Below are 25,927 nucleotides of genomic sequence, written 5' to 3'. Positions count from 1 at the left end.
CCACCACCACCCCCCCAGATGCCCCAAGCCTGCAGCCTTCTGTGCACAGTGGATCTTGGTGTGTGTGTGGGGGGGGCAGGGGCAGAGGGAGGGATTGCACTCAAATCAGTCTGTGGCCTAGAAAACCCCAAGGCTAAACAGGAATTGTGTGGACTAAGCTACAGTTGAAAAGGAAAGCCTGGAGACAGTGCGGGGCTTCCCATTTAAAAGAATGCCATATTGAAGAGCCACCTACTCACTCTTCAAACACCAAAAGCATACCAGCTGTCCCCATTTTCATGGAGAATAGAGGCAGAGGCTATGGGATTATGTGAGTCATGGTCTACACAACCCCATGTCTGCCCAGGAAGCAGGTGCCAGACTGTCACTTGAGCACTCACTGTGGCATCAACTTACGTGCCCGTATCACATCCTTTTGTGCTCTGTTTTTCAAAGAATCAATTATATCTTTGTGGGTTTTTGATTTTTAGTTGTCATACACAAAAAACAATTTAAAACTGCAAACGGTAAAATATGAGTTTTAATGAACTCACTTTACCCACTAAGTCCCAACTCTTCAACTCTGCAAATAGTGCAACGAAATTGACACAGATGCAAAGTGACCGTAAGTGGTATCTTTATTGCTCCATTTACGTTTTCATAGGTGTCCTCTATATGGACGATGGGACATAATGGGTTAAGAATTCACTGGGACCTAGGTCCTTTATGAAAAAATGCCTGGGTGACAGAAGGATGTGAAGATGGCTGGGAATTATCATGTAGGCAGATAGTTCAAAACTTGATAAGGCCTGCCTGACCAAAGTCAGAATAGGTACTCCTAAGAAAGCCAGAACTCACTCTCTCTGCGAATGTAGAAATACATTTATATCTGTAAATTATATTTGTAAGTACAATGGAAGTTAAAACACAAGGCTGAGTGGGAGGGCTCCTTCCCATGTTCGTGTATGTCTAGGCTGAAAGGAAATAAAGCAGTTAAGCAAAAGAGGAAATACAGGAAGAGTTCTTGCCCTGGGTAGGTCTCCACTATTTTGACATGAACATACCCAGCAATGAGAAGATCAAATTTAGCCAGGTTCAGGATTCCCCCAAAAAACAAAGCACACCCCCCAGCTGACAGCACCAAGGCCAAGAGCGACCAGGATGCTTTGTTACAGACTGGAACGGAGGGCTTCCATCTCCGGGGGTTAGCTTTCTCCACTGGAGCACACTGCCGGGGAGTCCACCCAAGAAAAAAGAGGGGTAAATTCCCGAGGAAATAATTCTGCATTGCACTGATGAACTGAGGGATTTATACGTTTTAAGCAGGAAATAATTAATTAGGTCAATCTGGCGGATGAAAGTGATTACAGTCTCTCAAAAATGTTTGAGTCAGAGAGACAGAGTCTCCCATATGCTGGTACACTCCCCGAATGCACCCCCCCACAACACAAGGCGGGGGACCAGGAACTCCATCTGTGTCTCCCTTGTGCGTGGCAGGGACCCAAGCACTCGAGCCATCACCTGCTGCCTCCCAGGGCGCACATGAGTAGGAAGCTGAAATCCCAGGCACTCCGATAAACTGCTGTGCCAAATGCCTGCCCCACGGTTATTGAAAATGATGACTTAAAGGCTATGTAGCAACATGGCATATGCCCATTACATAATGTTAAGTTGGACCAAACAGGGCACAAAATCAGAGAGGTTACCGTGGTGGTTACACCTGAGTGTAAACAGCAGTTCTGTGGCCTTAGGTTAGGTCACTCAACCACGCTGACCCCAACTTCACTGTCTCCAAAGGAATAAGGTTCCTATCTTGTAGAGGGCTGTTGGGAGGCTAAGAGAATGAGTGTGACGACGCCTGCATGTGGCCGTGCAGAGATGTCAGTGGCAGCCACTGACCCTGCCGTGGCCGTATGGTGAATTCTGAAGATGCTGCACGGGGACTGGAAAGCGACGTGCAGAAATGAGAACCGCAGCAACACGCTGGGTGGAGGTCGTCAATGTGTGCTTTAGTCTCCTCTGATGACGTTCAGTCATTTTCCAATAAGAAAAAGTCCCTGGCTCTTCATCCCCACTGTCTTCCCTCCAGGGGCCCAGGGCTTCCTGTGGCCAGCTCCTAACGCTGCCGAGGCATCTGTCAGTGGAGAGAGTGAACCTGGACCCCCAGAAAAGATGGGGGATGAAGAAGACCCCAGAAGGGCCCATCTGGACCAGGTCAGACCCTGCGAGAACTCTGTAGCCACAGCTGCGATAGGGTCATTCATTCACGCACACATTCGCTCACTCATCTGTACATGTTTCCAAACCATTATTTTTACAAGGAACCTATGCTAAGAGCTTTGAAGGAACTACCCTGACCCAGGGCATCAGTGTGAGATAATCTCCAAAATACTATGTAAGTGGGAAAAAAAAAAAGCAAGCTTCAGAACACTGTGTAGAGAATGCTACCATTTGTATTAAAAATAGATATATAAATATACATATTTATAAACTTGTAAATGCATAGAATCGCTCTGGAAGGATACACAAGATAGGGATAACAGTGATTAATTCTGACAAGGGGACTGGAGATGACTTTTGTACTGCTGAGTGTCTTACCAGGTATATGCTGTGAGTTTTCCAAAAACAAACAAACAAAAAGTAAAAGAAACTGCCTGGTGCTGAAGACACGGTGCTGAACAGGGCACAGGTTCCTCAGGCTCGGGGAGGGCCAAGTGTGGAACCTGCTGAGCCGCAACTGTGAGGTTTTTTTTTTTTTTTAAAAGAAAAATTAGACTGTTTACAGAAGGGGAAAGTTCTCCCTACAACAATTAGCATATAGTAATTCAGCATATCAGTTTACAAAGATAAAGCAGTCAGAAAATAAATACTAGTCATTTGTGAAGCCTTCGAGCATATTAAACTGTAGTTTCTACAAGGGCAGGATCTTATCTGGTTAACTTCATCAGCAGAGCCTTCACGGCAGCATGACGTGCGGGTAAGTGCTTGTTCCAGCAAGCACTGTCTGATGACGACACATGATAACACAACCATTAAACAACAGCTCGAAAAAGAAACCTGAACACACTGGGCTCTGAGGGAGCCGTGTGCTCCTGCGCAGGTTTAGGCAGCCTTGGCCGGACGGTCTTCCCGTGGCAAGATGAACCCCAATGAGAAAGAAAGGGTGCAAAGATGCTGTCCTACACTTCAGGGGCCTCCCTTGGGGTGATGAGGCGCGGATGGACCCCAGAGAGAATCTGGCCCTTGTGCGGTACCCGGTGTGGGAGGAAGAGTAGCCAGGCCGGTGGCCAGCCTTGCTCACTAAGGCAGCATAGTAGGGGGCGGGCTTGGCGCAGTGAGGTCCCTTGGTTTTCTTCTCTGTAAGACAGAGGGCAACTGTGAACTTTTGAGGACCGAATGAAAGAATCAGTAAGGAAGCGTTCAGCAAGATGCTGGGCACATGAGCAGGGCTTCAAATGCTGTAACCATCGCTAGTACAAAGTAACGGGCAGGGGTGCCAGGCCAACCCAGCAGGCATTGGGCACCGCGCTCCATGCATGCCCTACGGCCCAATAAAGAACCCCCACGTTCCCCATCTCAGGCGGGTTGCAAAGACTAGTTCCATTTTGAAGGGAAGGGCTGGTAAGGTCAGTGGGTTCGCTCAGAGCTGGTCCAGGGCAGACCCCAGGCCGTGAGCCAGGTTTCCCCAGAAGTAGCTCAGTCTCCTTCACCCCGCACCGCTCCGGGAAGGAGAGATGTGGTCAGACCCGCGGTGTTGCCCACCACAGCCCGGCTCCAGCTACCACTGTTCTGAGCAAGAAGGAGTTCAGCTGTCTGTTTCAAACCCTCCTATCAGCGTCACTAGAACCTGTTCCTGTGAAGAGATCCAGGGTACAGGGCTGACCCCCGCAACTGGAATTGGGGAAGGGACCACAGCTAAGTCGGGGCTCGCTCTGGCTTTCCAGGCAGCTGCAAGTCGTCCCAGCATGCCCTCACTACATGGGAAGCAAGGCGGCGGCAGCCTTGCCACTAACATGGTGCAGCCAGCCAGCCAGCATCGCTCTGCAACCAAGGCAAGCACTAACCTTTCTCCACTAGCATTTCCATTAGCATTTCCATTAAAAATCTGGCATTTGATAGAGGGAAAAATGCAATTTTTTTCCAATTGGGAAAAGGTCATGCATATTTACCTGGCTTAATTTTTAATTGACATTCAGTGCTTCCCTTGAAAGAGCACCTCTAAGACCCCAGCCAGCACCCAGTCCTCTCCCCAGCGCTGGATCCTGCTGGGCCCAGCACCATGCACCTGGGTCTGAGGTCAGAGCACAGGACAGCCCCAGCCTGCTCCTCGAGCCTGGACAGGCCCTAACTCTGCCATCAGTGACAAGACACCCGGCTTCCCGAGTCTAACCCCAGTTCTGAGGTCCCCATGGCAGTGGCAATACCAAAGCCTCATGAAAGTTGTGAGAAAATTATAGAATCCTTCCTCTCCCTCCCTCACCAGTAAAGGCTCTTCCAGTCTGAAAATCCATTTGTAAGGAAGATGCAGGTGCCAAGAACACTTCAATAGGCCCTAAAGCTGCTCGCCCGGGGACCTCGCGGGTGGCTTAATTAGCACTGAGACGCTCCCTAAGCCCTTCACCAGGCCTCTGGAGAACCAAGCAGCATGGGGCTCCTGGTCTGTTACCCACAAGCTCAGGAGGTGGAGAGGACCTTCCACGGACAGGAGGAGGCACTGTCCTCCTCCAAGGCGGCACAACTAAGTCTGGGGAGGGCCAGGCTCACTGGGAGAGGAATACAAGAGCCTACCTGCACGGTAAGAAGATGTTTTTATTTGAAATATAGTCTGAGCAACATGAGTGTAGCCAAGAGGACGAGGGGCTGACCTGCCTGGGGTGGCAGCCCCTCTAATGGCACAGGAGCAAGAATACAAATATCCCACGGTCTGCGTGCCCCAAACCCCACTTGGCAGGAAAAGGCCGAACAGCAGCAGAACGAGGTCCACCCACAGCTCCTGCTGGCGGTTCTGCCTCCCAGGGCCTGCCGTGGCCACACCTCCTGCTCTCCCCATTCCAGACAGGTGTACTACCCAAGTTCTCCCCCACCGAGACAGGATGCGCCAAGGTGACAATCCGTTCTCAGGACTACTTGTGGAGAGAAGAATCGGAGAGGACAAGAAGGAAGGACAGGGCGACTAAGGACCCTCGCCAAGCCAGGCTGGGCAGAGCTTTCCCAGAGAGACTGGAGCAGCAGCCCTCGTTCCCCTGCTCAGGGTAGGAGGAAGGAGGGCTGGAGTCTGCAGGCACAGAGCTCCGAGGAGTCCCCCGGCTGAAGGCAGCAAGCAGGGAACCTCCCAAGAGAGCACAGCGGCTGAGGGGTTTCCGAGCCAAGTTGACAGCACTGGGGTGGGGCCACGCAAGCGGCCTGGGGCTGGAAGGACACAGACAAGAGTCGGGATTCCAAGAAGCAGCACAAAGCCATAAATAACCGAAGCAAATTCAGAGCCGAGAGGGTCCCCAGCAACCCCACATTTTGTGGGGCTGGAGACACCCAGCACCTGCAGCTCAGGGCACAGCCGGCCACACTCACACTGGGCCAGAGCCTTTTACTCCCCATGGTCTACACGGCAGGTGGAGGCGCACACACTGCAGGGCCTCCGGTCACACCTGAGGGGAGAGCGCAGGGCTGTCGCGGTCCTGAGAGGCCTGGGGTTGGCTCTGAGCATCTCGGGTAGCGTCCTCTTCTGGGGCCGGGCCCAGGGGTCTCCTTGCCTCTGCACCCACCAACAAAGGCTCGCCAGCACCCTCCGCCAGTCCATTCTCTCTCGTCTCCACAGACATTTCCTCTCCGGAGCCCTCTTCTGGCTCTGCGGCCTCCACCTTCACCTCCACCGCGGCTGCCTCCTCCTCCTCCTCTTCTTCCTCCTGGTCTCTCACCTTGTGGACAATGAAGAGGTGGCGGCTGAGGGAGGTGGCGGAGGTGTAGCACAAGCCGCAGAGGAGACACTGGGCTGTGGAGCTGTCCACCTGGTGCTGAGGTATGTGGCTCTGGAACTCGAGCCCCGAGTCTGTGGCAAAGCTACATTTTGCACACTGGAAAAGGGACTTGTGCCTTTTGGTAGAAGAGACAGTAACGCCATTGCTGGTGCCTGGAGCGTCCCCGGCTCCACTGAGCGGTCTTTTCAGATGGTTCACCTGAAAGGAAAGACAGTGTAGGCAGAGGCCAGGCCACGCCCTGGACACAGCCGGGGTAGCTGAGGGATCAAGGCTGGTGTCACCCAGGCCAGATGCGCCCCAGCCCAGAACACTGGCTTCGGTTTCAGCTGCCTCCGTTCTTTGCTCTCTAATGGGATACATGCATGTGGTGCAATATTCCAAAGGCACGGGAAGGTACAGAGAAGACTAGGCCCCTCCTCCCCATCCCTGACATCCAGAGAGGACATACTAGCCCGTGGCTTCTGAGAGATCCTATATGCACACAAAACCGAATCCACTGTCTTCTGAGAACAGCGTCCCATGCACACTTCTTCAGCTGTCTTCCTGCCCATTTCCCGGAGCTCATCCCCACCAGCACCACGGGCAGCCAGCGGCACACAAACCCACTGTGGGCATGGCAGTGCCCACTGGCGGGCATTTGCTAAGTTCTGTCCTCGTCCCTGCACACCACACTGCGGCAAATGCCCTCGGGCACACTTCTTCGTGCCCCAGGCCAAAGCTGTCTGACATGTAACCCTAGGGGCAAGACTACTGCATCGAAGGGTGTGCACGCTTCAGGCAGAGGGGACGATGCACACTTCACTGTGAACAGAGGTCACCAGAGGTCAGCTGATACCCCCACCCACATGTGAACGGGCTTTCGCTGACAGCGCAACGCTGCACGGCCAGGCAAATCTCAGGGCTTCCCAGACCTGCTGGACTGCTCTGCCAGACCTGCCGGACACGCATGGGGAGCCACAGTGAGGGGAAACAAGGCTGCTCCAGTTCATCAGAATGGGAATGGGCATGGAATGCGGATGAGGACATGGGACTGGCTTGTCCCGTAACTAGCCTGGGGGACAGGGGATGACTAGGCCATGATTCCCCCAGCCACACAATCCTGCCACCCCTGCCTCTCTCACTGCGGGGCAGAAAGAGGATGGTGGTGAGCACGTGCCCACTCGGCAGAGCGTGCACACAGGTGCCGGGGAACTAGCCATGAAGGCCGACGTGTTGCCTCGCGGGTCTCTGTCCCCGCCCTCTACAAGACTGACCCACATGGCGGGACAGCGTGGCTCTTGCTGCCCTGTGGCCACAGCTACGTATGCACTCCCTGGAGCCCCCGCTGACACTCTTCCAGCCCCAGGCCGCCCCCACTCACCTGAGGGGAATGTCCACCCGGGGGTCTGACTTGGGATGTCTGGCTCAAATCAGGGTTTCGGATACCGTGCATAAGGCTGATGTGGCTCTCCAGGAGCGAGGGTCGGGGAAAGCTGGGACTATCCTCTGCGCAGTACCTGCAAAAGCAGTCGCCCAGGTCAGCCAGGCCTGGACCCCAGGCCCCTACAGGGCTCTCCACACGCAGCAGCGGGAGTCTGGCACGGGCAAAAAGTGCGCCCTCGGGCTGGCCAAGGCTTGCTGTTCCACCAAGGTGGCTGCCAACCACCAATCAGAACACACATCTGCTAGAACCTGGCCCACAGCATGATCTCGGCCCAGAAGCCCCAGTACGGGGCGAGTGGTCAGTGTGAAAAGGCCAGGGCACATCCTAGGCGCAGGCAGACGTCACCAGAGAGGTGCACGGCCACATCACTGCTGCCCCTCTTGAGCCTCAGGGCCCTTCCCCATCATGCAGCCCAGGCCCAGAGAGTGAGGCGGAGGCGGCTCAGGAACTGACGGAAGCCGCCCTGTCTGTCCAGTTAGAAACTCATCTCACAGCAGAGGGGCCCTCTGGCGTCCGGGGCCCAGCAGCACCCCGGGACTCACCCACACGTGTAGACCTTCTTCACAGTGTCGTGGCTGTGGCGGATGTGTTTGCGCAGGCTGTTGGGGGTGTGGAAGGACTGCTCACATTGCCGACACGGGTACCGCTTCATCGTCTGCGGGGAGGAGGAAACGGCGCATCAGAACCGGAGAGTCCGGGGTGCGTCTTTCTCAGCCACAGTGTCCACCCCGTCCAGGTCGCCCGGAAGCCTGCTGTGTGTGACCAGGGGACTGCGCTTACCCGACCATGGCTCTTTTTCATGTGGGAAACGTAGCTCTCCCGATCGGGAACCCACTCCTGGCACTCCTGGCAGGTCCAGCCGGTGCTCCTTAGCCGGGGTCTGGCCTCAGCCCTGCGATAGGCGTCCGGCCTGCCCCAGCGGCCCGAGGGCAGGGAGCTGCCCCTGGCAGCCACACTAGCAGCTGGGGACTCGGTGGTGGGGACGCGGGAGCTGGAGCGGCCCGAGGACGTGTCCGCTGAAGACTGGAGGCTCGACAGCTCGTCCACATTCCGGGGAACACCGTGGGTGCTCTGGGGATGGGGAGAGCGATTACTGACTGGGCAGGGGAAAGATGCACAGAGTCAGACCCTCGGCCTGAAGCGGGTGCCCGCCCCAGCCTCCTCGCCAGGCCTCCCACCTTGACGTGCTGCATTAACTCCGGCTTCTGCAGGAACAGAAGTGGGCACTCAGGGCACTTGAAGACGTTCGCCTGTGCCTCCCTGACGTCCTGGTAAAAATGCTGCTGAATGTGCCTCTTCTTGTTGAAGACCGTTTCACAGGAGCACTTATAAATGAGCCTGACGAGACAAGCCCCAGGACACAAGGTGGCCTGGGCTCTGCCGGCAGAGCCACCCAGCCTCCACCCCACTCTGAACCCGGGCCGGTTCTGGGAAAGCTCTACTGCCCCCCGCCTCAGGATGTCCTTAGCAGGCTCCAGCACCTCTACCGCTAGCCCTGGCTCCCTGGTCCAGCCCCGAGCCTACTGCTCCTGGAGTGCACTCACTGGGAGGGCTTGTGGGGCTGGCTGGGGTGCTGGGAGGCGGTGTGGTCCGCAGTGCTGCCGGCAGTCTTGAAGGCCATGGGGCAAAATGCACACTTGTGGAAGATCTGGCAGTGTCGCTCCTGGATGTGGCTTTTGAGCAAGGCCAAGGTCAGGTGGACGACACCACAGTGGATGCACCTATACAACAGACAGGTAGATGTGGGGGGAGGTCGGCGGGGTGTGGTGGTGTGAAGAGCCAGAGGGGGATGGAAGGCAGGACAGAGCCACCCCAGGGATCCTCTCCACTCCCAAGCATTCAGTATCCCCTCTCCTGCATATACATTGAGAGCCTCCTTGCTGCGACACGGCCCGACCTGGCCACCAGAGCCTGCTAGAGAAGGGGACAGACACACACACCCCCGTCCACCCTGGTCCACTGGCTAGAGGATATTTTCCTGCAAGACACAAGCTCAAAGCCCACGTAAGAGAAGTCGGCGGGAGCTGAGAGCGAGGAAAGTGGTTTAACAGCCTCCATTCAAGCCAAGCGGCTGCACAAGTCCAAAAGCCAGTTCAGAGGGAGGCTGCAAGAGCCTGTGCCTTCCCACAGACGGGCACTGAACAAGCAGGGACAGTCCCTAACAAAACATTCAGCCAGGAAGCGCTACGCTCCCTCTAACGAAAATCCCACGGAAACAAGCAGCCCCTCAAGCCCAGGAAGAGACGCTCCAGGGCAGCGCTGTCCACCAGAACTCGGCTGACGAGGGCTGCGCTCTACTGCTGTGCTGTCCGTGGGGCTACCTAAAGGTAACTCAGTCAGACCAACAGAAGAGGTTCAGTTCCTTAGCTGCACTGGCCATACTCCCAGTGCTCCAAACCCACACACACCTGGCACCGCTCTGGCTGTGCAACTCAGCGCCAGGTCTCCTGAGTGAATGAGGGATCATTTTTTCTTTTTATCCCTACCAATCTGTATTTTCTTTGGCTTCATAGATATATATTTTTATCACGTATGAGTAAATGAAGTAAAAAATTGTCTTTGAAGATTTTTTTAAATTGAGGCTATCTGGAACTCTTCTTTCTTTTCTTTTCTTTCTTTTTCTTTTCTTTTTTTTTTTTTTTGGACAGGCAGAGTTAGACAGTGAGTGAGAGAGAGAGAGACAGAGAAAGGTCTTCCTTCTGTTGGTTCAACCCACAAATGGCTGCTACGGCCGGCACACTGCGCTGATCCGAAGCCAGGAGCCAGGTGCTTCCTCCTGGTCTCCCATGCAGGTGCAGGGCCCAAGCACTTGGGCCATCGTCCACTGCACTCCCTGGCCACAGCAAAGAGCTGGACTGGAAGAGGAGCAACCAAGACAGAACTGGCGCTCCAACCGGGACTAGAACCCGGGGTGCCGGCGAGAATTAGCCTAGTGAGCCGTGGCGCTGGCCTGGAACTCTTCTTTCAACTTCAAAATATCTCAATAAATACTGCCTTTCCTTTTTTCCAATATCAGAGAAACATACAACTGTCTTCCATGCCAACTTAAATCCTTCAAGTCCCTAGTCCCTCCTGTTCAGTGTTTCTTCCTGCCCATAATCCCTTGCAAGACTCCCTACTAGCCCCTTTTTCTTCCTTCTGCTGCAGTATCGCCAGTGCTTGTGACCTTGACATCCCAGTAGGCACTAGAAGGTTGCTGCTTTACTGAAAGGACGTGGCTCCCTTAAGAATTCCTTGAGGCTTGGGCACTGTGGCACAGCGGGATAAGCCACCACTTAGGACACCCACATCCCACATGAGAGTGCAGGTTCGAATTTCAACTGTTTTGTGCTTCCAACCCAACTTTCTGCTAACACACCTGGGAGGCAGCAGATGACGGAACAAGTGCTGGGTTCCTGCCACCCCCATGGGAGACCAGGCTGGAGTTCCTGGCTCCTGGCTTCAGCCTAGCCCGGCCCTGGCTGTTGTGGGCATTTAGGGTGTCTACCCAGTACACGGTATCTCTCTCTCTTTGCACACCTTTCATACTAATACATCTAAGAAAAAACAACTTGGTTTGGGGGCATGTGTTGTGGTACAGCAAGTTAAGCTGCTGCTGTCATGCCTGCATCCCATATTGAGTTCCAGATACTCTGTGCTTCCAAAGCAGCTTCCTGCTAACATGCCTGGAAGGCGGCAGACGGCCCGTGGACTTGAATTCCCTGGGTGTTGTGGCATTTGGGGAGTGAGTCAGGGGATGGAATATTTCTCTCTTTCTCCCCCCTCTGTTACTCTGCCTTTCAAATAGATAAATTACATCCCTTAAGTGGGTGTCTGAAAGAAAAATCCCTTAAGTGGGTATCTGACCAAACTCCTGCCGAAACCACGTAAATACACTTTTCTCAATGTCATTGAAAATCCATTCCATTTATCCAGCAGATTTTCTCTGAGAAGCTTAATTAAAAGTAAGAACATATGGAGCAGGCGCTGTGGCCTAGTGGGTAAAGCTGCCTCCTGGACTGCCGGCATCCCATACGGGCAGCAGTTCAAGTCCCGGCTGCTCCACTTCCAATCCAGCTCTCTGCTGTGGCCTGGGAAAGCAGTAGAGGATAGCCCGAGTCCTTGGGTCCCTGCACCCGCGTGGGAGAACCAGAAGAAAATTCACGCCCCTGGCTTCAGATCGGCCCAGCTCCGGCTGTTGCAGCCATTTGAGGACATACAAAATAGCCTCAGTGCAGGAAACTAATGAAAAAGTGTGAAGAGATGTAAAATATTTAATATTTGCCAATTAATCACAAATAAGAAAATAACATGAACAGTCTTCCAAAAGTTAATGGAAATACATGTTATGAAAAAGCTATGCATGAAAATCTATGCACCAAAATGAACTAGTCTTTGAATTCCACTTTTCATGAACTTTTTGAAGTACCCTCATATTTATTAAAACAGTTTAAACTCATTTCCTTTTGATATCACTGGCTACTTCCCAAATCATCGACAAAGAGTAAGATAACTTACAAAAATTCTAAAATATATAAAAAGTATACACGTACCTTTTACATAAAATACATATAAATTATGTACATATACATTGTACAGACTGTTTATAACAGTCTTCAAGAAAAAGCAAAAACAATACAAAACCTAAAGTAGTGATTGTAAAACTCTGCAGTACAGCACAATGAAATGGAACAAGGGTATCTTCTGAGAATTTACTAAGAGACAGAGGTGTATACCTATAACATATAAAGAACTCTTACACTCAAAAAATAAGACAACTAATACTCCAATTAGAGCAATGTACAGAGGATGTGAACAGATATTTCTCCAAAGAGAGGCAACTGGGCAATAAGCACATGAAGACGCTCGACACTGTTACCTGGCGGGGAAATGGAAATCAAAGCCACAGAAGGACAGCACTTGTCATCTCCAAGGATGGTGACAACCCGAAAGCCAGACAACAGACTACTGGCAAAGATGTGGAGAAGAATCCCAGGCCTTCACACACTGCCATGGGAGCATAGAAACGGGACAGCTGTGCTGGAGCCCAGTCCTGCAGTTCTTCAAAATGTCACACTCACAGTCACACCTGACACAGACTCCGCTCCTAGGTGTACAGCCCAAGAACTAGAAACCACACCCACAGGGAAACCTCAGCCGTGAAAGGGAATGAAATACCAAGAGAGGCGACAACACGGAGAAGCCCTGAAAACATCACGCTAGGGCTGCAAACTGTTATTCCATTCAGGTGGGATGTACGGAAGAGGCAAATCTATGGGACAGGAAGTAGTTGTTGGGGGCTGGGAGGATGAGAGTCGTGGTAGACACGAGATTTCTCTTACAGCAAGACAGAAACCTGGATTGGTCAGGTTTGTTTTTCTTTTCTTTTTCTAACCTTCCGCTATTCCTCACACCCTCACTTCCTAGACCCCTCTTATATCTACCTTTCCTCCATGTCCAAGGCCTCGCCTTGCGGAAGTCCTCCGCATCTCTCCTGGACCATCGCCCGCCTGTGGGGCAGCCCCCGGTCTTGCCCTTCACTAATGCACACGTCAGCCCAGGATGATCCTGCTGAAGCTCCCAGTGCACACCTTTCTGCTGTCTGGACAGAGCCAAGACATCCGCCAAGGTGTGCAAGGTCTCGCGTGGCCTGCCCTCCGTCAGCTCCCCCAGTTCAGGCTGGCACACCACTCCTCCAACCCCTCGGTGCTTCCTGGGGTCCCTGCCCGTGCCACTGCCAGATGCGCTCTCCCTTTTCCTCCGCCCAGAAACCTCCTGCAGTCCCTGATGACGCCCCCTAGGCCTTCACCTGAGTTGCCATGACCACCATACTGAAGTCCCCTCGAGGGCAAGCTCATCTTGGCACTCTGGGCATCCAGGGGGATGCGAAAGACAGTGGTGCACACAAAAGCCAGAGGAAGTCAACCAAAAACATCTCGATGCCAAAATTTGGTCAGAAATAATTGTCAGAAGTGAAAATGATAAAGCAGGAACTCCCAGGTGTAGTAAATCAGTTCCAGGAGACCTAACTGGGTCAAGGTAGAAGTTACAGATCAATGAGCTTTGCAGAGTTTTCTCCGCCACTTTGATCTTTTTCCTGAAATCAACCACTTCTTGTGCATATTTGACGCAATGGAGAAGACACAGGGTCACATCAGAGTCTTGTTGGGTTTGCTACGAGGCTGATCGCTTTTTCCATTCTTGGGTTTTTTCCTGTTTCTCACAAACTGACAAAAAGCAACCACAATGAAGACAGGGGAGCTCTTTTGAGTTGCACCTTAGACAGCCCCATTTATCAACAAAACCGAGAGCACTGCAAAGGTCCTGTAATTAGTAAATTGATTCTTGAATAGTACTTTAGTAAGCCAAACACGATGACTCTGTGAGCAATTCAAATTTATGCACCTTAAGAAATTAACAAAGTGTTAATATGCTAATCTCAAAACCTTTCCCTTAGAAGGTCCTCTTTAAATATCTAATTCTTTCCTGCTCTTCCTGTCCTCTACAAAGTGAGTAGTGTCTGTCCCCAACCTATCAGGCTGGCGCCCTGGCCTCTGAAGACCAAACCTCAGTCTGAGATGAGCTCTGGCCTAGGACAAGGACCAGCCCCTTGGGCAACACCAGGACAGTGAGCCAGACAGCACCCACCTGTAGCCCACCTTGCGGGCATAGTGCAGGCAATTCTCCTTTACGTGGGTCTGGAAGTAGGCAGAGCGACAGAGGACCCCACACTCCGGGCAGCAGTAGGGGGACTTGTGTGCATGAATCCGCTGATGGGCACAGAAACTGCACTGGTTGGGCAGCAGCATCTGGCACACCTGGCAAGTCTAGGAAAGAACACCAAGAAAGCAGATCACACAGGTGCTGCAGGCCCTGGCTCCTGTTCCAGGACACTGTCAGGACGGCCCCTCCCAACCACTGTCTCCTCCAACTCTCCAGTGACTCTATGATTTCCCCCCCGCCCCAACCCTCACTCAAGAGTGGCACTGGCGCGCAGGCAGGTGGTGCCTGCCAGACTCTACTTCCCCTCTTTACCTCCAGGGCTGCACACTTCCCCTTCCTCTGGCTTAGCAGAAGCCCAGCCCTGCCTCTCAAGGGCCACAGCACTTCCAACTCTAGGACCTCACTGCACTGCCAGACACCCCTGGGCCTCAGCAGTGACCTAGTGAGGGGGACCTGCCCGGTGCCTCTCATATGGGGACTCAAAACTTCCAGAATGGACCTGAGCCTCCCTGGGGGGCACTCAGAAAGCCCTGGCTCAGACCAAGTGGCTTGCCAGTTTCCATTCCCCCAACATGTTGGGCCCCCTCTGTGGGGCACAGTGAGCCATAGCTAAGTATACCACCGACCTCAGGCCAGGGCAGGTTACACAGCACTGATGCACAAATAGGCAGAGCCCAGAGAGCCCACAGTGGGACAGCAACAGACTGGGCCTGGATAGGCCCCTTCCAAGTTCTCAGTAAAGGGGGACACCTGCATACCCGCCCTGAGCTGGGGTCATATGAGTTGCTCAGAGGGACAGACTGTTAGGGGAGGACAGGCAAAGATTTCTGCCTGAATCAGCAAATTCCAGAATGTGGGGCCAAACAATCCAATTTTTTCAGTTAAGTAGCAGGGGGGAAAAAGGGCACAAAGAAAAAGGGAACTTACAGATGAAAAGAGTTTTAAGAGATATTTTCAACCAGTTGTAATATGCAGCCCGTATTCAGATCCTGATTCAAACAAGCCACGAGTAAAAAGAAATGAGATGATCCAGAGAAAACTGACCATTAAATTAAGGACAATATTAGGAAAATTGACATCAAAATCTGATCATAAGAAATTATAATTAATGTTTAGATGTAATACAATGTTTACATGTTTTGAAGAAAATCTGTTCATCTTTTTTTTTTTTTTTTAAGATTTTATTTCTTTATTTAAGAGGCAGAGATACAGAGAGAGGGAGAGACAGAGAAAGGTCTTCCATCACTCTCTAAATGGCTATAACAGCCAAAGCTGGGTCAATCTGAAACCAGGAGCCAGGAGCTTCTTCCAGGTCCCCCATATGGGTACAGGGGCCCACGTACTTGGGCCCCATCTTCTACTGCTTTCCTGGGCCATAAGCAGAGAGCTGGATCAGAAGAGGGGCAGCCAGGACACGAACTGGTACCCATGTCGGATGCCAGCGTGGCAGACAGAGGCTTAGCCTACTACACAGACCACAGCACCAGCCCAACCCCTTCATCTTGTAGAGCAGGGGTGGGGAGCGTCCACCTGAGGGCCGTGTGAGGCCCGCTAAATCTGGCCCTGCCAAGGCAACTGCGGGCAGGACTTGAAATTCAATAAATCCAAAGCCAGTTAATTTTTACATCAATAATTTGTATGGCCTGTGAATGAGGTTATAAATATCCAAATAAATGGACCTTGACAGAAAAAAAGGCTCTGCACCCCTGTTTTAGAGATACAGACTGAAATACTCACACATGGGGCTGCCGGGACTTGTTCAAAAATAATCCGCCCACCAGAGAAGAACAGAACAGAAACACTTGAAGCCAGACGGCCCACGGATGGCTCGCTAGCACAGGGGGTTCACTGTACTGACCTTTCCACTTTCACATACGCCTGGGACACTGCACAATAAAAAATTCTGGTTTTTCTTTTAAGTGTCTATTTTAGTTGCAGCATGTTATGTCTTGTGTAAGAGACACACACGCACGCATGCATGCACGCACACACACACATTGGGATAAATAAAAAATGAGTGCGGGCAGGAGGAGGGGTAGGGTGGGAAGAATCACTGTGTTTCTAAATTTGTATAATATGAAAGTATGAAGTTTGTATACATTAAATAAAAGGTTTAAGTTAAAAAAATGTTTTTTTATTTTTTATTTTTTTGACAGGCAGAGTGGACAGTGAGAGAGAGAGAGAAAGGTCTTCCTTTTTTCTGTTGGTTCACCCCCCAATGGCCGCTACGGCCGGCGCACCGCGCTGATCCACTGATCCAAAGCCAGGAGCCAGGTACTTCTCCTGGTCTCCCATGGGGTGCAGGGCCCAAGCACTTGGGCCATCCTCCACTGCACTCCTGGGCCACAGCAGAGAGCTGGCCTGGAAGAGGGGCAACCGGACAGATTCCGGCGCCCCGACCGGGACTAGAACCTGGTGTGCCGGTGCCACAGGCGGAGGATTAGTCTATTGAGCTATGGTGGCACAGGCCTAAAAAAGTTTTGAGAGCAACTCCATTCAATCATATCTCACATTATTTTGTAAAGCCATCCTTCTACTTGATAACTGAAGAAAGAAAAATTCACTCATGCATAACTAATTTGTAGTCATTTGTGGATTACTGGCAGAGCGTGTTATTTTATCAGTTTTTTCTTTTGTTCCTTTGATTTCCTGCCACTGATTATTAGCATGATTCTAACCCACCCCACTGCCTGATCTGGGCAATCACGGGTTCTGTAGCACAAGTCTGTCTTTACTATCTTCTAGCAGTTCTCCAAAGGGGGATGCTGGAGGTGGAGGGGGTCAAAACAACGAACTCAAGTGGGATTTGCTTCTCTTTCACTTAAGTAAATTATTGTATTTAAATGTGAAAAAAATTAAAAATGAGTAACAATGGTTACCTACGGAGGAAGGAAGATTCACTGAATGCACCTGTCATACTTGTAGCTATGAAAGTAAATACTACGAACAAAAGATCACCTAGAATTTGAAAACAGAGGGCCAGCATCATGGCTCAGTGGGTTAAGCCAGCACCTGCAAAGCCAGGATCCCCATGAGTGCCAGTCTGAGTCCCATTTGCTCCACTTCTGATCCAGCTCCCTGCTAATGCGCCCGGGAAAGCAGCTGAAGATGGCCCAAGTGCTTGGGCCCCTGTAGCACAAGTGGGAGACCCAGATGGAGCTTCTGGCTCCTGGTTTTGGCCTGACCCAGTCCTGGCCATTGTGGCCATCTGGAGAATGAACCAGCGGGTGGAAGGTATCTCTGTCTCTCCCTTTCTTTAACTGCCTTTCAAATAAATAAAAACAAATTTAAAAACAGGTCATCTAAATATATATCAAGTTGGTGACATAACTATATAGAAGAAAAAAAAATGATCCCCAGGGACTTACACACACACACACACACACACACACACACACCCTTAGTGGGCCAAGCTGAAACCAGGAGCCAGGAACTCCATCTGAGTCTCCCAGGTGGGTGGCAAGGACTCAGGTACTTGAGCCACCACCTGCTGCCTCCCAAGGTGTCCATTAGCAGAAAGTCAGAATCAGATACAAACTGGGACTCAAACCCAAGCACCCTGATGCTTATCTGTGCACCAAAATTGCTCACCCCTCAGTGTGATATATTGTAAGGGCAAAAAGAACTGGGAACACGCTAAACATCACACAGTTATCCTAATGTTAGGAACAATGTTGGATTTGAAATGTATGTGTATATGTATGCTTGTGTGTGTGTGTAAATATAACTTTGAAATACATGTACATAGTAGGAAAATCTTAGGAGCCAAGATTTTCAGTATAAAATCAGTTACATAAAAATTCTACCATCTTAAACTTGAGCATCAGAACAACTCAAGCATTTCCCAGCTCTGACCACTGAAAAGACCCAGAAACAAAGATAAGCCCAAGAGCAAGGAGCACACCTAGTGTCCAGACTGTGGCCTCCAAACACTTTTCCTCAACAAAAGAGCTGGCTCCCTGCAAAAGTGACTGATTGTAGGCTTAGCAAAGAAACAGGCCCAGTACCTCTCTTCCTGAGAATTACTGAGTTTTGTCAAAAAGACATGGGCACCAGCTTGAAGGGGCTCCCACTGAACAAAGATGTGATAAGCTGGGCATCAAAAAGAATGACAAATAACAAAAACACAGTGCGTTCATGATATGGTACGCTCAGTGTGCTCATCATAATACCAACACTAAAAATAGCAAAGGTGTCTTCATACCATTAGTCAGAGTTACAGAGAGAGAAAGAAAGGCAGAGAGAGAGAGAGGTCTTCCATCCACTGGTTCACTCCCCAATTGGCCACAATGGCTGGAGCTGCACCAATCTGAAGCCAGGAGCCAGGAGCTTCCTCCGGGTCATCCCACGCAAGGGCAGAGCCATCTTCTACTGCTTTCCCAGGCCACAGCAGAGAGCTGGATCAGAAGTGGAGCAGCCAGGACTTGAACCGGTGCCCGTGTGGGATACTGGCACTGCAGGCGGCAGCTCTACCTGCTATGCCACAGCGCTGGCCCCTAGGATGGCTACTATTAAATAAATAAATAAATAGTAAGTGCTAGTGAGGAGGAAAAGAAACGAATTCTTGTGCACTGCTGATGGAAAATAAAATAATTTCTATGAAAAACCGTATGGCGTTGGCTCAGAAAATTAATGACAGAATTACCACGTGAGAGCAGGCAGTTAAGTTGCCACTTGGGATGCCCACGTTCCTTATCAGAGCACATGGGCTTCAGTCTGAGTTCCACTCCTGATTCAAGATTCCTGATATAGCAGACTCTGGGAAATAGGTGATGGTTCAAGTGTTTGGGTGCCTGCAACCCCTGTGGGAGGGAGGCCTGGATGGAGTTCCCAGCTCTTTGCTTTGGCCTGACCCCCACCCCTTGGCTGTCACAGGCACTTGGGAAGTAAGTAGATGAGATACCTTACCCTCCAATCTTGCTCTGCCTTTCAAATTAAGTTTAAAAAAAAAAAGTGACTCAGCCACTTCTCAATATATACCCAAAACAACTGAAAGCAAGAGACCAAAGATATCTGTACACCTGTGTTCTTAGCATCATCCACAATAGCTAAACAGAGAAGCAAGCCAAGTATCCACCCACAGATGATGAACCGAGAAACAAAATGTGCAAACGTTGTACATACACATTATGGAATCTTCTCTAGTCTGAACAAGGAAGGAAGTCCTGACACCTGCTACAACGTGGATGGGAGCTTGTGGCATGAGATAAGGCAGTCACAACACCAGAGATGCTGTAGGATTATGTTTGCATAGTACCTGCAGTGGTCAGATTCAGAGAGACAGAAGGCAGAACGTGGCTGCCATGGGCTGCGGGGAGGAGAACGGGGCGGTCAGTGTTGAGCGGGCACAGGGTGCCAGCGGTACAAGATGAGAAGTGCTCTGAAGATGGCTGCACCACGGTGCGAATGCACAGGACACTGCTCAAGTGTGTACCGAGAAAGGGCTACAAAGGGAAACCTCAGGTCATGTGTATTTCACATCTGAGAACATCTTTTCAAATTGTCAGAGCATCAGCTCACTTCTCTGAAAACTGTTAAGTAAAGGAAACAAATGACTATTTGCCCCATTTTCCAACATAAACTATATTTCAGAGTAAGGTATTTTATATACAATTCTACCTAATAAATGAGAAATAATCAAATTAGAAACACACCCTTTCGGGGCTGGTGCTGTGTCACAGCGGGTAAAGCCGTCACCTACGGCACCAGCATCCCATGTGGGTGCTGGTTCCAGTCCCAGCTGCTCCACTTGCAATCCAGCTCCCTACTAATGTGCCTGGGAAAGCAGAGGAAGATGGCTCAGGTATTGGGTCCCTGCACCCACATAGGAGACCCAGAAGAAGCTCCTGGCTCAAAATCACCCAGCTGCAGCTACTGTGGCCATTTGGGGAGTGAACTAGCAGATGGAAGATCTCTCTCTGCCTCTCTGTAACTCTGCCTTTCAAATAAATAAATCTTTAAAAAAAAAAAAAAAAAAAGAAGAAAAGAAAAGAAAATTAAAGAAAAGAAACACACCTTTTTGCAACTCTTAGTGAAATTAGACCCGAGCAGTGACTACTGACTGATGGCTAGAATCACGAGGTAAAGGAAGAGACAAAGCATCACCACACATACTCACTGGTCAAGTTCAGAACACTGCAAGTAAGACAGCCAGGGACTCTAGCCTCCTGATATAACCTCAAAGAAAGACCACCACACCCTGCACCCCCAGCCAAACTGAACCTGAGTCCAGCCAAATCCTTATCAGAAAAACCATAGGATAGAAGGGAAACGACTTGTGTGAGGAATCAATCAGTGAAACCCGGAACTGTCCCCAATACTCCAGTGTATCCAGTTTCTTCAACAAGTCAACAGCAATGTGGAAAAGGGGGTCTGGGAGCCAGCGTTGTGGGGCAGTGGTTAGGTTGCTGCTTGTGGGGTACCAGTTTGAGTCCCAGTTTTTCTACGTCTGATCCAGCTCCCTGCTAATGTGCCTGAGAGAGCAGCAGATGACCCAAGTGTGTGGGCCCCTGCCGCCCCAGGGGGAGACCTGGATGAAGCTCTTGGCTCTTGGCTTCAATCTAACCCAGCCCTGGCTGTTGTGGCCACTTAGGGAGTGAACCAGCAGATGGAGATCTCTCTTCCACGCTCTCTAACTCTGCCTTTCAAACAATAAACATTTTAAAGGGATGGTCTGGAGGGGTCCAGTGGGAAGAGGTACTGTTCTGGACAGCAACTTAAGAGACATAAGAAACAAATGGAATGTGTGCCCTAAGTGTGGATACAGACTCAAATTGAACTCCACTGTAAAAAGACATTTTGACATAACTGGGATAATGCGAACATAGACTTGTATTAGGTGATATTAAGGAATTCTTCTTAACTTTTTTTTTTTTTTTTTTTTTGACAGGCAGAGTGGACAGTGAGAGAGAGAGAGACAGAGAGAAAGGTCTTCCTTTGCCGTTGGTTCACCCTACAGTGGCCACTGTGGCTGGTGCACTGCGGCCAGCGCACCACGCTGATCCGAAGCCAGGAGTCAGGTGCCCCTCCTGGTCTCCCATGTGGGTGCAGGGCCCAAGGACTTGGGCCATCCTCCACTGCACTCCCGGGCCACAGCAGAGAGCTGGCCTGGAAGAGGGGCAACCGGGACAGAATCCGGCCCCGACCGGGACTAGAACCCGGTGTGCCGGCGCCGCAAGGCGGAGGATTAGCCTAGTGAGCCGCAGCGTCGGCCTCTCTTAACTTTAATCTTGTTAGCTGTGATAATGACCATATAGTCAAATAAAAACTTTAACAACAAGAAAAATACAATCCATCTGTGCTGACATCCTGCCCCAGCAAAGTGGGGGAAATGCAAAGGAGAGAAGAAAGGCTTCAGTTGCCACAGGAGGACCGCACTCACTTCAGGGCAGGGTCCTGGGACGCAGACAGAAGGCCCACGCCCGCCGTCCCACCATCACTGCTCTGGAAAGGAACCCAGCCCCTGCCATGGACGCGTGGCCTGAAGTCTGGGCACTGTCACGGCGAAACCCAGGCCAACTGCCATCCAGACTGGCTTCTGACGCCACAGCTCGAGCCCCACAGTCCCCTGACACTCAGAGCTACACTCGGTGCAGGGTTCTGTGAGGGCCTGGCTCAGCGAGGAGCCTGGCGGCTTTCTCGGGCACTCTCCCTCCCTGGCTGGGGCGCGCTTGTCCGGCTCCACTTAGGCGAGAACAAAGGATGGAAAGAAAGGGCATCAGCCTGGGACCCCATACCCTGCCCTCTGCCCACTCAGATTTTAGAAGATGGAACACTGTGCCAAAGACACACGAGCCCAGGCCTTCCACTGCCAAGGGTCCTGGTCACGTGACTGAGAAAAAGTGCTCCTGGCCCAAGCCAAGCATGCTGGTCAAGCAGGAACACGGAGGCCCCAGGGGAATGGGCTGGGCCACAATCACTCTGAGGCATCCAAAGGAAAACACAAACTGAAAGGGAAAGAAGGTGAACTGAGCGGCCACAGAGGGGCTCCGCAGGCCTGTCAGGCTCTCCCTCCTGCCTCCTCCACAACTCCCCCAAGGCCAGCCTCACACCAGCGACTCCCTGCTCCTCAAACCCACTCTGCACCCCACAGGCCTCTGCCCCTTTGCCCTTCTCCAAACTCACCCTTGCAGGCCCAGCTTACATGTTACCTCTGCCTGGAGTCAGTGTGAATTAGCTCCTCTGTGGTACTGTGACGAGGTTCACAGCCTTTTGGGCAGTGGCCCTACCCTTGCTAAGCCACCATGCACTCCTGGAGGAAGGCGAGACTCCCTGGTGTTGGCACCCCCACTCAGCAGAGCACAGAGCCCCACACACACTGGGCACTGGGAAAATGTGTGCAAAGCCCAATGGCCACCAGTATGCGCCTAGGCCCGTGGCTGGACCAGAGTAAAAACTGCTGTCTTGCTTTCCCCACAGGGCTCTGTGGCCCTGGCTACAGAGAGGGGTGGGCTTGGCTGCATGGTGAGGAAAACCAAAGACCCCTGCCCAGAAAACAGATCCTCCTCCCCCTCCGCTGGCGCTGTGACATAGCGGGTAAAGCCTCAACCTACAGCACCCACATCCCATATGGGCAACAGTTCGAGTCCCAGCTGTTCTACTTCACATCCAGCTCCCTGCTAATGAGCTTGGGAAAAGCAGTGGAAGATGGCCCAAGTGCTTGGGCCACTGCACCCATGTGGAAGACCCAGATGAATCTCCTGGCTCTGGCCTGGCCCAGCTCTGGCTGTTGCAACCACTTGGAGAGTGAACCAGCAGATGGAAGATCACTCTCTCTGTCTCTCCCTCTCTCTGTGTGTAACTCTCTTTCAAATAAATAAAATAAACCTTTAATAATAATAATAATAATAATAATAAAAGCCCCCCTCAAGCTTAACCAAGTGTCAGACAAGCAGCATGATCCACCTGCTTGCCTGGGGCAGCGAGAACACAGAGGGAAGGAGGCCTGCAAGGCCTCCACTGGGACCCCCAGGTCCTGCTGCTGGCCCTGCTGCACCTTCCCCAGAGGGACTCTGCAAAAACAGCTGCATCCACAGCAGGGAAGACAGGATCTCACCAAGGGCACGATTCCTAGAGAACAGACAGGCACAGGGGCAGGGGCTCACCCATCTGGGCTGCCAGAGACCCGAGGACTGTCCCCTAGAGGCCTACCCAAGCCCCACACTGCACCCTGACAGCCCCTGGAGGAGGAGCTGAGCGACTGTGGGTATGTCTGTAAACACGCTTGGCCCAGGGTCTGCCTCAGCTGCGGGCAGGACGCCCTTTCCAGCACACACCAAGCATTCCTGATTCAGGCAGGTCACTAACCGCGGAGCCAGACATCCTCTCCTCAGACTCTTCCACTGCCCCCACGTCAATGACCACTTCTCTCTGTGCCCAAGCATGGCAGGGCCCCTTCCCATCGCGGGGAGGGTCTGCTTACCAGCCCCTCGGCTTCTTCTGTCCTCTGGAAATGTGCAGCCAAGACCATGTAGTCTCGCATCTGCTTGTGACATTCAGGACACTTGATTCCGTACCGGATGAGCCTCACGGGGTCTGGGTAGAGTGGCAAGGCTGGAGGAGGGGGGCTGGCACCGCCAGCAGGGAGGCCAGGCTTAGGGGAGGGAGCGGGGGCCGGGGCTGCTGGTGCTGTGGCGTTTGCAGGGGGCGACACGAACATCTGGTCGGCGGAGATGGGCTTCACGAGCAGCTGAGAGCACTGCATGACCAAGCCCTTGCTCTTGTGGTCGCGGGCGTGCCGCAGCAGGCTGCACTTGTTGAAGAAGAGCAGCGTCTTGGAGCACAGCGTGCACAGCACCTCGATGTGGACGCTCCGCCGGCCGTAGTGCTGGCTCAGGCTCTTCTCTAAGGCAAACGCATCCCCACACTCCAGGCAGCAGTACCCACTGGCCGGCACGTGGATCCTGCTGTCTGCAGGGGGGCTGAGATTTGGCGCGTAGAGGGGCACGGGGTTGGAGCTGTGGAGGACCCTGTTGAAGACCTCCACCACGAGTGGGGCAGCCTTTTTCACCTGGTGGACCAGGGGCACCGACATCTGCGTGAGCTGCGTCTGGTTCCGTCTCTGTGCCGAGGATTTGGCTGTCACGGATGCGGCAACGCTGTGGGGGACCAGGTTCAGGTTGGCCAGGTGCACGGCTTTGGGCAGGAGGTTGGCTGGGCCCAGGGCAGATGCCTGCAGCGCTGTGCTCTGTTGCTTCTTGCCCAGCTGTGAGCCCACGGCAGCCCCCTTAGGGACCCGGGGCCCAGAGCAGGGAGATGAAGAGTCACTGGCCTTTGTCATGCTCTCGTCCCCTTTCTTGTCACCCTGGGGGCTCCCTGAATTTGTGCCAGGCTCAGGAAAGTGCTCCTCCACAGGCAGGGCCGTGACTTCATCCCCTGGCACCTCGCTTGGGGCCTCAGCAACAGTGCTTCCTAGAGGTGACCCAACGGGGGACTTACTTGGATCATCGGGGTCTGGCAGGATCCTCGTGACGGTCCGTTTGATTTCCCCCGAGGATGTCTTAATGGTTTTGATCCTGACTTTGGGAATTGCTGGTGGGGAGCTGGCAGCCACGGAGGGGGAGCCTTTGCTGCTGCTGTCACTGCAAATGCTCCGAGGGCTGTCTGATGGCTTGACGCTTTTCCTAGTGGCCTCCAGAGGGCTTCGGGGACTCTTTGGTGACTTGGGCATTTTGGGGCTGCCTTTGGGACCCTCTTTAGTAGGCCCTGAGGAATCCTTTGTGTGGCCAGGCGAATCCTCCTTGGTGACACTGGCCACTCTTTTGGCCTGCAGGGCCACCAAGGCTGCAACACAAGAGGACAGCTTGGAATGAGCCGGCTTGAGACGCTGCCTGGGGGGCACTGAGGAGCATGACCCAAGCTCTGGGGCAAGCCGCTTAGGCTCTGTAATGCTGTTGCTAGGGTGGCTGGTGAACTCCAAAGCTTCCCCGAAGAATCGCCGGGCATCCAGCTCTTTGTGAGGATCCACTGCCTTCTGCTCACCTCTATCCTGCTCCTGCTGGGATCCCAAGGACAGGGGTTCTGGCTTGGGTTCTTTCTTACAAAAGTGATCGAACATATGCAACTCCGGGACTGGAAACTTGGCCAGAGCCTCCAGGACTGGGCCCCCCACAGCCCCGCACCCAGGAGGTGGTGAGAAGTAACTGTCAGAGTGCTTGGGCTTTGTCCCAAACCCGTTATCTTTGATGGGGTCCTCAGGCTCTGGGCTGGAGATTGGACTAAACTGGTTGAAGGTGGGCAATGGCTCTGACTTGGAGGGCTCCAGCTTGCCAGGAAAACTCCTGGCACTGCCTCCATTCATGAAAGTGGACTCAAACTTCCCGCAGTTGTGGGAGTCGGGAGGCAGGTCTGAGCCCCGGAACCCATTGTGCAGGAGGCTGGGGGCAATGGGGTCTTTCTCCGCTTCAAACGACTCCTGGCGGCTGGTGTTCTTGACAATGACACTCACGGCCGGCACGTCTGGGGCTGATCCCGAGTGAGACAAGGACAGACTCTCATCCATACACATGCCTGGGGCTTTAAGAGGACTCTCATTCTCCTCGCTGGGTGTGTGGATGGCCTCCTTGGCATCAAGGCTGGTGGGGTCTGGGATGTCAAAGGCAGCCAGAAGATCATCAAAATCTGGGGTTTTCATATCCCCCATGGCTGCACAGTGGCAAGGGCTGTAACAGAAACAGAGAACAGACCTGTGACCACTGGGACACTCTGGGCTCCGTCTTTAACCATGCTCATCTCACACCATTACAGCACCATATACGTCAGACACCCCCATGCAGGGCCCCACACACTATGACAGGAAGTCCCATACCTGAGTTTTACCCCAGCAGATTTCTAAAACATAGATGGATAC

The 25,927-nt window shown here is 52.4% G+C and overlaps 1 protein-coding gene across 9 annotated transcripts in view; it reads right to left on the bottom strand.

The window, feature by feature from the left end:
• Positions 1-2,414: 2,414 nt before the first annotated feature.
• The window catches only part of ZNF592 (zinc finger protein 592), a 57,780-nt gene continuing 34,267 nt past the window's right edge, over positions 2,415-25,927 (bottom strand). For 5 of the 9 annotated variants that reach the window (XM_051834234.3, XM_089310744.1, XM_070054559.2 and 2 more), the window contains 8 exons: positions 23,501-25,739; positions 14,005-14,183; positions 8,922-9,098; positions 8,556-8,715; positions 8,158-8,448; positions 7,920-8,032; positions 7,315-7,450; positions 4,771-6,152 (listed from right to left, as the gene is read on the bottom strand). In XM_051834234.3, the coding sequence (XP_051690194.2) occupies positions 5,619-6,152; positions 7,315-7,450; positions 7,920-8,032; positions 8,158-8,448; positions 8,556-8,715; positions 8,922-9,098; positions 14,005-14,183; positions 23,501-25,720 (3,810 nt within the window). In that variant the 5' untranslated portion in view covers positions 25,721-25,739 and the 3' untranslated portion in view covers positions 4,771-5,618. Of the gene's footprint in view, positions 6,153-7,314; positions 7,451-7,919; positions 8,033-8,157; positions 8,475-8,555; positions 8,716-8,921; positions 9,099-14,004; positions 14,184-23,500; positions 25,740-25,927 lie in introns of all 9 variants that reach the window. The other 4 variants (XM_089310747.1, XR_016218358.1, XR_016218360.1 and 1 more) reach the window with 4 other exon arrangements.

The sequence above is a fragment of the Oryctolagus cuniculus genome, chromosome 12 (assembly GCF_051225735.1).
Source record: "Oryctolagus cuniculus isolate XC-2025 breed Fujian yellow rabbit chromosome 12, ASM5122573v1, whole genome shotgun sequence".
In the NCBI taxonomy this organism is placed as follows: Eukaryota; Metazoa; Chordata; class Mammalia; order Lagomorpha; family Leporidae; genus Oryctolagus; species Oryctolagus cuniculus.
Note: the sequence above shows the minus strand (reverse complement) of the source record. Positions and strands in the feature narration are given on the sequence as shown.